The sequence below is a fragment of the Thrips palmi genome, unplaced genomic scaffold, assembly GCF_012932325.1.
Source record: "Thrips palmi isolate BJ-2018 unplaced genomic scaffold, TpBJ-2018v1 HiC_scaffold_8, whole genome shotgun sequence".
Lineage (NCBI taxonomy): Eukaryota > Metazoa > Arthropoda > Insecta > Thysanoptera > Thripidae > Thrips > Thrips palmi.
Window position 1 is genome coordinate 2014030 of NW_023144635.1, and position 15082 is coordinate 2029111.

Here is a 15082-nt window from a genome sequence, read left to right on the forward strand (position 1 = left end):
AAGATGCTGATAGATAGCCGTAGAAATGCTCCGCGCAACATGCATTTGCCGAGTCGGGACCGCACCTGTAGTAGCAATCGCCTTATCTGATCGACATGATAAGGGCCGGACGGGGCCCGGCCCAGAGGCGACAGTGTCAGCAGTCACCGTGGTGTCGCGTGGGCCATGGCCACGGATGTGCACACTGTCGGGGGCCGGGCTGGACGGGTTGGACCCTACCAGAGACAGAGACGATGGTCGTCCAGGTCGCTGGCTCCACCAGATGAGACCCAGTCCGATTCCAAAGCGGTGAGTTGAGTCGGTCCTCACGATGCACATCGAGGCAACACGCATACTGATCAGCAAACAGAACAAAATGCTGTTGGTGACTCAGCCGCTTCAACGACGGGAGATAAATCGCAAGCTAGGACTCGAACCGCCGAGCCGAGTCTTCCTGAAGCGAGTGATGGGCGTGACAAGGGGCCCTCGGACACACCGGCGACCAAATCAGCCGCATAAGTACGCCGTCCTGTCGGACCACATCAGGGAGGAGAGGAGGGCGCGTAGGGTGGGCCTGCATACCCACTGGAATGCTCGCTTCTCAACGGATACAACTGAATGACTTGAGAGGATGAGGGTGCTGGTTCCCCGTGACACTTCTGCATCCACGTGATCATAGGTAGCAACAGATTGGGTGCGAAGCGTGGCCCATACGCCCCCTCCGTATCAACATCGATGCGTTCATTGGCGTGTTGGTGGACAGACGGAGCCTCCTTGGACACCTTGAAACATTAGCCGGGCGGGGGAGCCCCGCCGCCGCCCTCCGCTGCCCTCGGCGGTTCGGCCGTTTTCTTGGACTCTCTCCCCTTCCGGGCGGCCTCGTTGACGTCGTCCCCGTCGCACCGCCGCGCGCGTCGCGCAGGCCGCGAGGGAGACGGCGAGGCCCTGTTCCCCTTGGTCCCCTCCGCGGCCCACCCGGCCCGCCCGGCCCGGGCTGCGAGGGCCTGCCACCCCGGACGAGACCCCCAGGCCACCCCACCCACCCTCCGCCCCACCCCCACCCCGGCCGCGAATCAATATGAGCGTTGTGCCGTGGCATGGCGTGGCATGGCGTGGTCGTGCCTCTCTGACCCGCTTGCCGCTTGCGCAGTAGGGCACGCCGTGGCTGCCGGGACCTGGCCCTGCCCGCACCACGCTCGCCACGCTCACCACGGTCACGGCGTCCTCCACGTCGTACATGCACCACGGCCGGGGGCAGGGGTGGGCCACGACGGCGCCGTCCAAGGGGCTGTAGCTCCGATTCCGGCAGACGCCATTTGCCGCCTAATTTGGGGCGAACAGCACCGCCACTCTGCCGGGGCTCAGGCTCAAGGGCGGAGGGCGGGAGGGGCGCGCGGAGGCTGACGGGGCGTGGCACGGCGGCATGGCGGCACGGCCCGCGCAGGGCACGACGAACCCCTAAGAAAAAGGCGGAGGTGGGCGGGCAACACCGGGTGGGCACCACCGGGCCACCGGGTGGGCACCACTGCCATTGCCAAGTCTCTGCGAACCCCCGCCAACCCCTGCAAACCCCGCCCCGCCACCGACGGACGCCCCCGCGAAGGCCCGCGCCCCTTGCCCGCAGCGTTGCCACGTCGGGAACAGAAAGTGAGAGGGGAGGTGGCCGCCGTGGCCGGTCCCCTTAGGCCCCCTCGGATGCTGGCGGCCTGGCGGCCTGGCGTGCACGCACTTGCACCGCCAGCGCCGCAGCCAGCCCGCTGCTCCAAGTGCTTGGGGTGCTTGGCATGACTTGCCCACGATTGTCGAGGCTCGCGTGACGCCCTCGACACGGCGTGGCCGAGCTTGGAGCGGCGGCGCGCACGGCGCTCCCAACACCATCTCGAGAGGGCGCACCTCGGGCTGCACTGGGCTGCTGTGTGTGCATGTGTGATTGGGACCGCGGAACTGTACAGCAATGCAACGCGACCGCCCCTTGCTCGAAGTCCAAACCCTGGCGGCCCCCGGGAGGTCCGAGAAAGGGAAAATGAAAAGAGCTTTGAGCCTCGACTGCGACTGCAGCGAATGGTTCGACCGCCCTGTGCCGCCTCAGCCCTGCCTCAGCCGCCTGAAGGCCTAGCCCTGAAGGGCGACGAGGGTTGGCCTCAGGGTGCAGCCCTCTCAAACGAACGGCCCGTGTCCTGCAGCTCGCTGCCGAACTGCAATTCGTCTCCTCGAACTCATGGACGTCTGTAGGAAGGTTCCAAGGGGTGCACCAGGAACCAGCCCCCCCCCGAGCCGGAGCGCAGGCTGGCGCAAGCGTTCTGTCCGGCAAGGACAAGAGGAGTGGAAGGGGCGAGAGGGGAATTCTCTGCAGACGACACTTTCGATTTTTTGCAGCGAGTGGCAGTTGGAGATGCCCGCGTCCACGTGATGCAGCAGGTACCGTGTGTCGGATGGAGGGGCATGGCGAGGGCGGCTCGGTGGGGGCGGCGCGGCGTGGGGTGGCTGGGGCCGCGGAGGGCGTGGGGGTGTGCCGGGCCAGGCGGCGGGTGGCGGATGGCTCGCCTCGCGCCCCTCGCGCCTCGGCAGTGCTGTGCGAACTGCCCCCGTGTCCAGGCTCAGGGCTGGCTGGGCTGGGCGCAGCGTCGGGCGCGGAGTAGCGCGGAGCGTGAGGGTCGGGTCGGGTCGGGCGTGCAGTGGACCAGTGCGGCGCGGTGTGCGGTGCGCGCTCGGACTCTTGGCGGGGCCCTCGGCCCTCGGGGGCAGCCTTGGCCCAGCCTTGGCCTCTGCGTCTAGGCCCAGCGGGTCCCCGTAGCGGGTGCCTTCGCGGGTGCCCGTAGGGGGCGGACCGCCGGCCCCCACCAGCAGCGGCACCATGCAGCCGCCGCCGAGAAAGGTAAACCTCACGGGGTCGAGGCGGTCGAGGCCACCTAACCTCAACATGCTGCAGCGCTGCGCACACCGCGGCATGCGGATCGGATCGTTGGCGGTCGCGTCACCTTCCGTGCCTTCCTTCCTCGCATCGCGCAGCGCAGCACCGCTGGTCGGGTCGGGACGGGACGGGAATGCGGACCCGGAAAGGAACCGCCAGTGGCCCACTGTAGAATGAGTGGCAGTGGCAGCGACGTCTGCGCCTCTTTGGCCGGAAACGGGAAGTAGGCCAAAGAAGGGAGCGGGGAACCGCACGCACGCGTCCCTTCAGTCTGCCGACCAGCAGATCAGTCATCTATCTGTCTGGACGTTCTGGACCAGGATCTGTGACAGTCAGCCGCGTGGCCATTGAGGGGGGCGTAAAGATAACTATCGCCAGCATTTGCAAAAGGGAAAGGAAAGGTGCACATCTGGTTCGCGAGAGGCCGCCCCCATACCTGGGAATATCATTCAAGAATATCTTGGTACAAAGTTTCCCTATTCGTTTGGACTGGCTGCCCGCGGTTAATGGCCGTGTAGGGGGAGCAGCCGTGGCGGTGTGCAGGAAGCAGGTTCGACTCGTCGAAAAGAAAAACGTCGTGAATCAAACTGCCAGTCGCCGCCACCGCGGGTGAGCCCTTTGATGCCGGTACCGCGCCAGGCCAGGCCGCCCCGCCGCCGAGGTCGGGAGAGAGTTTGTCACGCTGGAGACGAGACGCCTCGGCCGTCTCGCTGAACGGCCGGGTGACGAAACGGCCGGGCTGAGCCGGCTGTTAGAGGCCCTCTAGATCTTCTTACGCCGGCCCAGGCGGGCCAGCCCGGCGGGCAGCCCGGCCTCCCCCAAGGCCAGCCGGGGCCAGCCGCTCCCCCTACAGCAGACCGATTCCGAGAGTCCTTTTCGTCGCTCTGTCTCCCTCGCACTCGTGCAGCGTTCCGCGGAAGTGCGAGAGAGAAAGCGTCTAGTCAGTCTGGAGGCGGAGGCGGAGCCGACTCGTGGACTAGTCGACTCGTGGACTAGCCGACTCGTGGACTAGTCGACTCGTGGACTAGTCGACTCGTGGACTAGCCGACTCGTGGACTAGTCGACTCGTGGACTAGTCGACTCGTGGACTAGCCGACTCGTGGACTAGTCGACTCGTGGACTAGCCGACTCGTGGACTAGCCGACTCGTGGACTAGCCGACTCGTGGACTAGCCGACTCGTGGACTAGTCGACTCGTGGACTAGTCGACTCGTGGACTAGCCGACTCGTGGACTAGCCGACTCGTGGACTAGCCGACTCGTGGACTAGTCGACTCGTGGACTAGTCGACTCGTGGACTAGCCGACTCGTGGACTAGCCGACTCGTGGACTAGCCGACTCGTGGACTTCACCGGCGCCGCTCGTCGCCGTTTGCCGTGTGGCGTCACTCTGGATAGCGACGGACACCCACCCTGGCTGGACCCTGGTCGTGACTCGGGACAGGTGGTCCGGCCGGGGCCCCATGGCAGCCGGGCGGCCCGGCCGCCGGGCGGCGAGCGGCCGCCGGCGTGCCGTTCCAACTCGAACCCACCAATCCCTTAAATTTTTCATCAGGTTCTCTCTCCCCCGCGCCGTTCGCCGTTTGCCGTTTGGCCATTGAGAAGGAGGAGCACGCGTGCGGCGGGGGCGGGGCGGGGGCGGGGCGGGGGCGGGGCGGGGGCGGGGCGAGCGGCCGCCGAGCGGTCGTGCCGTTTGTTGACGCCGCCCGCGCCCGTACTGTGAAAAGTCTGCGAAGGAACCTGCCTCACAATAAACAAGTTGGGAAAAGTGGTGATAAAACACCGGCAACTTAGGCTCGTCCTGTACATTTTAAATACTCGTGAATCTGGGATGCATCCGCACACACCATTTGGGTAATTAAATGGAGTTCACGGGAAACGGTCCATAGAATTTTGACATTGTAGGGCTCGGGGTCCTGGCTGGCTGGCGGGGCGGTGTGCCCGGCGGCCCTGGCCTGGCGGGCCTCCGTACCGCAGCGAGCCGCGTCCCTCCTCGGCTGCCGCTTCGGCGCTTCGACGGTTCGACGCCTGTAACCGACACTGACACATCGTCCCAATTTGAATACGACGCGGGAAAAGCCGATGGCACTGCGGCCGGGCGACACCGCCGGTGACACCAGCGCACCGGCCACGTTTTAGGAGCGACGGTACGGAACTCGCTGCTCTCTCAGGCGGGTGGGCGCGAACCGTGACGCTCCTGTGCGATCGGAGTCGAACAGGGACAGGTGGACGGACGGACAGACAGTCAGACAGACAGTCAGACAGTCAGACAGACAGACAGACAGACAGACAGACAGGCAGACAGACCCGGAGTACGTGATTCAATCTCCCCCACCCCACAAATATATTATTTTTTGGCTGTGGCATCTGGCATTTGGCACATCCTGGCGAAGGCCCGAAGGGGCTCGGGGTCTTCCGCGCAGGACGCCGGTCCGCCGGTGTGCAGCCCGGGGTCCTCTATCGAGCGGCTTCGACTGAATGGCCGAATGGCGTAACGGGCTGGCGGCCACGGGCAGCCACGGGCAGCCACGGGCAGCCACGGGCAGCCACGGGCAGCCACGGGCAGCCACTGGCAGCGCGGCTGGCGGGGACCTCGCCCAGCCCGGCTGCTTGCGGGAGAGCAAATGGCTCTGCTTCGGCCGCCTCGGCGAAGCACGTCCGCGGCCGGCCGGGGGCGCGGGGCACCAGCTTGCCGGCCTGAATTTCAAGGCCGAATTAGGGCCACTTTTTGCAACAGTCTGTCGCCATTGTGCGAGCAGCGCGCTTTGTTTGCGGCCGAGCTGGAATTGCGTGACGGCGGAGAGCTGCTCCAAATCATCGGGACGCACTGGTGCAAAGATTCTCTCCGGCGGCGCAATCTAAAAAAAAAAAACTTTCCTGAAATTTGTCGGCTTCGTGAACGTGGTCTTCTCTTTGATTTGCATCCCTCCCTGATCCCTCCCCGGAAGCGAGAACCAAGTTCGTCGTTGTAACCGCGCGGAGCACGGCAAGGATAACGGCCAGGATGACGGCCAGGATGACGGCCAGGATGACGGCCCGGATGACGGCCAGGATGACGGTCAGGATGACGGCCAGGATGACGGCCAGGGTGACGGCCAGGATGACGGCCAGGGTGACGGCCAGGATGACGGCGGCGAGGAACAGCCTGCCAGGCGGGCCGCCGCGCCGCAGCGGTGCTCGGCGGGCCGGCCTACCCCGTCGATGGCAGGCGCTACCTTCACTGCCGTCCGGAACGGTCCGCTGCCCGCGAAAGAAACTTCCGGGGAAAATAAAAAGCTCCAACAAGTTTCTTTAAAAAAGAACGTCTGCCGCCGCCAGACGACGCCCGCGTCGCATCGCAGCCGCATCCAAACACGACGCCGGACTTTTATTTGCACTTTTCGCCCACTGTAGAAAAGAGTGACGTCAAATCGTTTGGTTGATTTTCGGAGTAATTTTGATGACAGTGGAGTATCCTATTAATTCTTCACTAAGATTAAGTCAAAAGAGTCGATTTGACACTGTTTTTAAAGTATGTGCAACCGAAAAAGTTCGATCTTGTCTCTAGATTGTGCTCTTGCAAAGATATATTATTTCACTGTCAGAATGAGTATAGATACCATTGACAAGAGGACGAGATCCCACCATTACATTTTTCGGGGTGCGGTCGAGGTCGAACCGGGTTGGGTTGAAGCCCTGACTCGACTCGTGTGGTGGTGGTGTGCGGCCCTGCACGACGTGCTCTGTCCGTGTTCTGGACAAAGTTTGCCTCCAGGAGGCCCTGCTCGCGCTGCTCGCGCTGCTGGAGCTTCGGTCGATGTGCAGGCCGAACAAGGCGACAAGGCGCAGGGCCTGGCCTCCTCCAGAACATGGCCCCGCCTCGGATGGGTACGACGCACCCTCGTTGTCTTGATCCTCTTCTCCCCGAGCCGAGAGTATTTGCTCCCCTGCTTCCCCGCCCGCCCGGAGCGGCTCAAAGTCCACGCGCGCACACACACATACACACACGACTCATACACGGACACACACGAACACATATTTGGACAAGGGGTAACCAACTATAGATTTTCATGTACACTGATTATATTTAGAGTATGATTACATGTGATTTCTTTTGATTATTTTAGTATTTATCACTGATTATAGGAGGTTATTATGTTGATTATTGGGAAATATTGGGGATTATTTGAGCGGCGACCTCAGAAAGCTGTTAAAGTGTCGGAAATTCAGAGTGACTTTGGGCAGCCACTGCGTCAAATTTAGTTGCGGTCATGGGCCTTCCTCGACGCCTTACTATTCTGAAGACCCTACTCTTTCATGCCCCGCCTCGGGAAGGCTTTGACCGCTGATAGTTTGGGAGCAGTGGTCTCGCAAAAATGGTCAAAATGTGAATGAATTTCAGAAAATCACCGTTTTTGCTGACTTTGAGCGGTCACTGCGTCCAATTTAGTTGCGGTCAAAGGCCTCCCTCGACGCCTTACTATTCTGAAGGGCCTACTCTTTCATGCCCCGCCTCGGGAAGGCTTTGACCGCTGATAGTTTGGGAGCAGTGGTCTCGCAAAAATGGTCAAAATGTGAATGAATTTCAGAAAATCACCGTTTTTGCTGACTTTGAGCGGTCACTGCGTCCAATTTAGTTGCGGTCAAAGGCCTCCCTCGACGCCTTACTATTCTGAAGGGCCTACTCTTTCATGCCCCGCCTCGGGAAGGCTTTGACCGCTGATAGTTTGGGAGCAGTGGTCTCGCAAAAATGGTCAAAATGTGAATGAATTTCAGAAAATCACCGTTTTTGCTGACTTTGAGCGGTCACTGCGTCCAATTTAGTTGCGGTCAAAGGCCTCCCTCGACGCCTTACTATTCTGAAGGGCCTACTCTTTCATGCCCCGCCTCGGGAAGGCTTTGACCGCTGATAGTTTGGGAGCAGTGGTCTCGCAAAAATGGTCAAAATGTGAATGAATTTCAGAAAATCACCGTTTTTGCTGACTTTGAGCGGTCACTGCGTCCAATTTAGTTGCGGTCAAAGGCCTCCCTCGACGCCTTACTATTCTGAAGGGCCTACTCTTTCATGCCCCGCCTCGGGAAGGCTTTGACCGCTGATATTTTGGGAGCAGTGGTCTCGCAAAAATGGTCAAAATGTGAATGAATTTCAGAAAATCACCGTTTTTGCTGACTTTGAGCGGTCACTGCGTCCAATTTAGTTGCGGTCAAAGGCCTCCCTCGACGCCTTACTATTCTGAAGGGCCTACTCTTTCATGCCCCGCCTCGGGAAGGCTTTGACCGCTGATAGTTTGGGAGCAGTGGTCTCGCAAAAATGGTCAAAATGTGAATGAATTTCAGAAAATCACCGTTTTTGCTGACTTTGAGCGGTCACTGCGTCCAATTTAGTTGCGGTCAAAGGCCTCCCTCGACGCCTTACTATTCTGAAGGGCCTACTCTTTCATGCCCCGCCTCGGGAAGGCTTTGACCGCTGATAGTTTGGGAGCAGTGGTCTCGCAAAAATGGTCAAAATGTGAATGAATTTCAGAAAATCACCGTTTTTGCTGACTTTGAGCGGTCACTGCGTCCAATTTAGTTGCGGTCAAAGGCCTCCCTCGACGCCTTACTATTCTGAAGGGCCTACTCTTTCATGCCCCGCCTCGGGAAGGCTTTGACCGCTGATAGTTTGGGAGCAGTGGTCTCGCAAAAATGGTTAAAAGTGATTGAATCCCCGAAAGTATGATTGTCATTTCATTGGATGATGTTGATTATTTCACTGATTACCAACTAGACGTGCAATGATTATCTTGAGTTGGGTACCCCTTGTATTTGGATCTTTTCCCCTGCCCCCCCCGTAAAATCTTGTAATTCTTCGCTCAGAGACAAAACTAGATTTCGACCCACAGCCAATCGTCTGAGAGTGCGACTCGGTACCTTTTAAATTGACCGTAAATTGAACGTAACTTATTGCTTTGTTAAAAGTACAGTTTGTTGGTCCGCGGCTTGGTGTGCGTGTTCCGTGGTGCCCTCCTTGGTGCCCCCCCCCTTTTTTTTCGCAGCGCCATTCCAGGTGATGCCGGCGCTTTTGCATTGCAGATTCGCAGACTGAAGCCAGCCTCCCCGGCGTTGCGCTGCAGTAGTCTGGGTTATTATTTTTTTCCTCTCCTTCCTTTTTAGATGCAAATGAATCAATATGGAGGCTGGAGGCTCCGATCCATTCAGGAAGAAAGCAAACAATGCGCGCGGCGCCGCGGCGCGCCCCCACGGTGTGCCCCCGCGGCCCCACGGCCCCACGGCGGCAGCGCGGTCCGAGTTTGAATGGTTTGAATCCGCTGCCCGCCCCGCCCCGCCCCGCCCCACTCCGCCCCGCCGAACTAGAAGATTAGTTTCGGCGGACTTTACCCTGGGCACGCTTGCAGCTCTACATTACTGAAAACCAACTCGAATCGAACTCATGACCCGAGGGAGTATGCCATGAGATGGGTATACACCAGCGGTTCCCAACCTAGGGGTCGCGACCCCAAATGGGGTCGCGAAAAAATTTCGAGGGGTCGTGGCGAGGTGGCTGGGGTCGCCTGGGGTCGCGGCGGTTGCCCGGCTGGCCCACACGCCGAGCACTGGCTGCTTAAATGCCGCAAAGTTGATCAAAACGGTCACAAATGTCTGTAAAAAATCGTGTTTTGGGCCGACTTTAAGCATCCACTGCGTCTGATCCGAGGCGGTAAATCGTCCTCCCTCAACGGGCAATTGGTCTTTGGACCTTCCTTTTGCATGCCTTTGTTACGGAGTGCGATTATCTGCCTCAGTTTGGAAGCAGTACTGCCGCAAAGTTGGTCTAAACGGTCACAAATGTCTGTGAAAAATCGTGTTTTGGGCCGACTTTAAGCATCCACTGCGTCTGATCCGAGGCGGTAAATCGTCCTCCCTCAACGGGCAATTGGTCTTTAGACCTTCCTCTAGCATGCCTTTGTTACGGAGTGCGATTATCTGCCTTAGTTTGGGAGCAGTTTTGCCGCAAAGTTGATCAAAGCGGTCACAAATGTCTGAAAAATCGTGTTTCGATCAACTTTGTGGCAAAAATTGGTCTAAAGACCAATTGCCCGTTGAGGGAGGACGATTTACCGCCTCGGATCAGACGCAGTGGATGCTTAAAGTCGGCCCGAAACACGATTTTTCAGACATTTGTGACCGTTTTGATCAACTTTGCGGCAATACTGCTCCCAAACTTAGGCAGATAATCGCACTCCGTAACAAAGGCATGCTAAAGGAGGGGTCGCGTGGGGTCGCGCAATTTTTTCTGGGGGTCGCGAAAAGTTTTGGCTACAAATTTGGGGTCGCGAACCGAAAAAGGTTGGGAACCGCTGGTATACACTCTTAAAAACTGAGAACCGAAGAGAACCACCGACGTCTATAACGCTTCGAGATTAGCTGGTGCGATGTGGGGTTTGTGCCCCGCGGTCCTGCCGCGTCCTGGATCCTGTCTGTGAACACTGAACAGGGCCGCAGCGAGCCGTGGTGAGCGATGATGAAGAATGAGGCCCCGCGCCCCGCCCCGCGCCGCGCGCCTCGCGGCTGTTTACCTTCGGGCTTGCTCCCCGACTTTGCTCTGCCTACAGATCTGTGGCTCCGCCGAGTGCCGTAGCCGTACCGCACCTCGGCCGAGTACTGTAGCGCGGCGGCGAGGTGGCAGTGCTCTCCGGGGCGCCCCAACACGACCCTCACCTCACAACAAACACGCACACACGCACACACACAACAAGTTGGTGGTTGCAGCGCGCTGCCTCGGACCGTTCACCGTGACGACCCTGATGTCTACGTCGGCCTCTTCTCGCTCTCTCACTCCTCGCTCCGTTTCGAGCAGCCTCGACCTCGTGCCTATTTGCTTGCGGGCCATGTCGGCGTCGTTAACCGATTTGGACCTCAAGTCTGCGCAGAAAAGACTCGCGCCGAAAAGCAGCGCTCGTCTGCCCGTCAGCCTGTCGCTGCGGGAAGGCGGGGAGGGGGGAGGGGTAGCGGTGCCGAACTGGCTGCCGTCGGAGGCAGGGCAGCCCTTCCTCCCACACTGCAAGACTGTACTTAGTACCTATCCATCCCCGCGGTGCGCGCGTTGCGGGACACGAAACGAGACCGATCTAGTAGGGCACTCCACTCCGCTGCGCCCCCGGCCTAGGCGTGGGGGCGCGGGGCGGGGGCGGGGGCGAGGGGCGGCCAAGCCAGGCCATGCCGCTCTGAGTGTGTCGGTCGATAGGCGTTTCCCGCCCCCCGCGCCGCCCCCGCGCCGCCCCCTTCGCCGTCCCTTGGCCTGGAGTCAGTGGATGGGGTACAGTCCGAGCCAAGGCAAACGCTTGCAAGAAAGTCTGCGCGGAAGTGCATGGGGCCCGTCCGAGCTAGTCCGGGCTAGTCCGGGCCCGGCGGCTCGTCGGGGGACCCGTCAAGGAGCAGGCCGCCAGGCCCCCAGGCCGGGCCGCCGGCGGGGGAGAGCCGGCGGGGGACTCTTCGTCTCTCCCGACAACAACTCTCCCTCCGGCCTGCAAAGCAAAGACTGCGCGATCAAAAAAGCAAACAAAACCAACCGCCCCCCTTCCCCCGGGCCGGGGGAGGCTTGAAACTGCTAACCACGCGGTCTGCCTCCTGCAACGAGCATGGAGCCCCATTTGGCCCTCGTTTGGGGCGCAAGCGGTGCAAGCGGCGCCCTCACCACCACGCCGCTCTGCGGGGAGCTAGTACTCTGCGAGAGGCGCCAACAAACCGCGGCCTTTCATGAAATAGCGTCGATTTAAACCGATGGAATGCCCGCGAAAGATGACGTCACCTCGTGAACTATGGTTCCACCTTAATGGCACGCCATTCTCGCGACATTGGCCAATAAATAAACAGACACACAGAGACACACTGACACACACACACACACACACACACACACACACACACACACACACACACGTGCGTGTGACGTCACGGCATCACGGAACCGAACGATCCGCGCAGGGCTGCGCAGGGCTGCGCAGGGTTTTGGCTTTGGCCCTGTCGGCTCTGCCTCGGCTCTGCCGCCCCGGCAAGACGCGGACGCGAAGTGCGTCGTCACTTATTGATGCGGTTGGGCTCGGCCTTCGCCGGGATTTGGCCCTTCTTTTAGACGGCGGAGGCCCGTAGTACGGAAGTTCGCACCTGTCGTTCGCCGATGAAATTTGAAACTCCCCACGTGAATTTTCTATCTTCAATAACTGGCGGTAGTTTCCTTCCGATTTTCGTCCGTGTTTTCTTCCAGTGCACAACGAACGAGGGCGTGCTGGAAGTGCTGGAGCCCGGCTGGCGGCGGGTACATGGAGGATGGGAGGGGGAGGGGGAGGCGGTCGTGGGGGGCTGTATCACTGCCAAGCGCCCCTCGCTGCCACTCTAAATTTCATAATAATTTTCCCACTCACCCCGCTCTGGCTGACCCCCGCCCCATATTTCCACCCCACAGCTGCTCCCGGCCCCGCCCCACCCCGCTCGACAAGTCTGGGTTATCCTCCTTCCATCACGAGAAAATAAAAGCGCCCGCCGAGCGTATTTACGTATTTACTCGCTCTCAAGCCGTGTTTGCCGTTGGAGACGAAGGCCAGCCGCGCCTCTTCGGTTCGCCAGAGTGGAAGTTGCCGGCCGTACTGAGCTTGATCGCGCCGTCGGTCCAGAGTCAACCAGTCAGTCAGTCACTCACTCTGTAGTCTGTCAGTCTCAGTCAGTCGCCCGGAAAGGGACCGCCCTTCCCGACAGAACATTCCTCAAAGGGGCGGCGAGGCGCGACGGTCCACGGCAAGGGTCACGGCGCCACGGCCCGGCCGGCCACATCAACATTCATGCCCCGCCATTGGCATCGGGCCGTCGGCGCCGTCGGGCTCTGGACGCGTCCGCCGGGACGACGTAGACGACGTGGACGACGCGGACGACGTGGTTGGCGGCCGCTCGGGGGCCGCATTCAATTTGAATGCAGTTTTATTGAGGTGGGTTGGTACCTGCTGGGTTGGTGCGGTACCTGCGCCGCAGGGGTGCGTATCGGCGGGGCGGGGCGGCACTGGAGGGTAGCGCGAGTGCAGGGCATTGTGTTGGCCCTCCCACGGGGCCAGGGCCGACTGGGACTGGGGCTCCCGGTCCAGATTGTGTGGGCCAGCCGAGCAAGCAGGCAGGCAGACAGGCAGGCAGGCAGGCAGGCAGGCAGGCAGCCAGACAGGCAGCCAGGCGGGGCCTCGAGGGGGCGACCCGTGAGCCCCGCGAGGTATGCGGAATGCGGAATGCTGGCGAACGCGGGGCACTTGCCCATTTCCCGTCGATTCCCGGTCTCCGAAATTGCGTTGATTTGCACGTCGATGGTTTTCATTCCCCACTCGCCATCCCCTTGCGGCCCCGCGACCCGCGTGGCCCCCCTCTCCCTCTTCCCGAAAGGGCGTATTAACACTGTACACACCTCCATTTCTTTTTCCAGGCGGGGACAGAGGGGGAATGCTACAAGTTGCTTTTAATTGAGGAGGGCAGTGTAGTCTGAAAACGTATTAAAAACGGCACACAGCTTGCATGCAAGCAGTTGCCCGCGGTTCTTTTTCTCAGGGCAAAGAACAAGAGAAGCGCTAGTACAAGCCAAGAGCCGCGAGTCGTTCTTCACGCGTTATCGTGTTTTTGTCGTTTACGTTTTATACAAATATGAAGCAGAGTTTCTGGTTCGGGGAACGCCAAGGCATGCTCCACTGGTTCCGCGGTGCTGGAGTGGCGGAAGAGCTGCTGCGCCACCGCGAAGGCCGCGAACGCCGCGAACGCCGCGAACAGCCTCACTTCCGAACCCTGCTGGCGTCGCTCCGTCTCTCCTGCGCCCCCACGGAACGCCACACGAGTGCGAGCGCGACAGGGCGACCAAGCACTGCTCAGCCTCCCCCTTCCCTCCCCCTTCCCTCCCCCTTCCCTCCCCCTTCCCTCCCCCTTCCCTCCCCGGCCCCGCGGGCCCCTCGGGCTCCTTTGCCGAGTCCAAGAGGCGATTCATTAGCGAGAGCGCGGGCGCCAGAACCATCTTCTTTCCATTAACGGCGTATCAGCCGCGCTGCCGTGATCCTCTTCATTTTGTGCCCCGCCTGGATTATTTACGCGCCGCATGTGAACCGAAGCAGGCGCCCTGCCGGCAACGTCGATACGGGCTGTGTGTGTGTGTGTGCACGCGCCTGTGTGTGTCTGTGTGTGTGAAAGGGAAGCGTGTATAAAGGTGTCGCGCCGTCGTCGAGGACCTCCTCTGGCCACGCCTTTGACTCCCGCTCTTCCTTGCCTCGGTGTTCGTTAGTTTCTCTGCCTCCATCTTCATAACGACACAATTCTCTCCTCTCTGTGTTGCAGGGGAACTACGCCAAATTCCTCAAAAACCTACACTCGGAGCAACTAGCGAAACTACAAGCAAAAAACCAGCACGAATGCGAACTACTAGAAGACCTGAGGTGCGTCCATCCAACTGGGACTGTGTGTGTGCGCGCCTTAGATTTGTGAGGGGTTATCACGCGCCGAAAACGGCCACGGCGCTGATTTGGCGATCGTCCGTCTGGGTGAACCGTTCCGGAGCTAAACGCGGGAGGGAAGGGACAGGGAGGGGAGAGGAAGGAGAAGGGGAAGTGGGAGGGAAGCGGAAGGGAATGGAGGGGGTGGGGTGGGGGGTCCTCCCAAGGCTGGCTAAGGCTGGCCGCAACATTGACCTCGTCTAATACCGCTGGCTGGCTGCTGGCTGGCTGCTGGCTGGCCGCAGACGGGTGCTAGACGGGGAAAGGGAGAGAGCGATGTATCGATGGATGAGGGGGACCTCGCAAGGGTCCTTCGCCACCCCAGCCACTGCAGCGCCACCGCCCTGCAGCGCGCTGCATTTAATGATCCATGATTTTTAATGAGACGCGGCTTTCGTCCAGTCTGAAGAATATGAGGGGCAGTCGGGGGCAGTTTGGGACAGACCTGTCAGAACGGGCCGCCCAGCGGGAGTCTGGTGGGGAGGGGTCCCTCCCCCCGGGGAACCGGGCGGTGGCGGATGGCAACCCAGTTCGCAGGGGTCCTCGGGGAGAGCGGTGCGCAGATCGCAAATGACACACAGTGTCGGGTTGCTGAGGGATGGAGCGCGGGTCGATACCATCTGATGATGTTTGCCCAGCAGGTAGCGGGGCAGCGGGGCGTGGCGCTGGGCTGTGGTGCCTGGGTGTTGTTCCGGGGTGTAGTGCCAGGGTGTAGTGCCAGTGTATAGTC

The 15082-nt window shown here is 60.5% G+C and overlaps 1 protein-coding gene across 5 annotated transcripts in view; it reads left to right on the plus strand.

The window, feature by feature from the left end:
* Positions 1–15082, plus strand: part of LOC117653123 (protein nervous wreck) — a 27819-nt gene continuing 12737 nt past the window's right edge. For 2 of the 5 annotated variants that reach the window (XM_034398523.1, XM_034398524.1), the window contains exons 1-2: positions 1–288; positions 14198–14295. In XM_034398523.1, coding sequence (XP_034254414.1) covers positions 166–288; positions 14198–14295 — 221 coding nt within the window. In that variant the 5' untranslated portion in view covers positions 1–165. Of the gene's footprint in view, positions 289–2705; positions 2855–14197; positions 14296–15082 lie in introns of those variants that run through there. The other 3 variants (XM_034398526.1, XM_034398527.1, XM_034398525.1) reach the window with 3 other exon arrangements.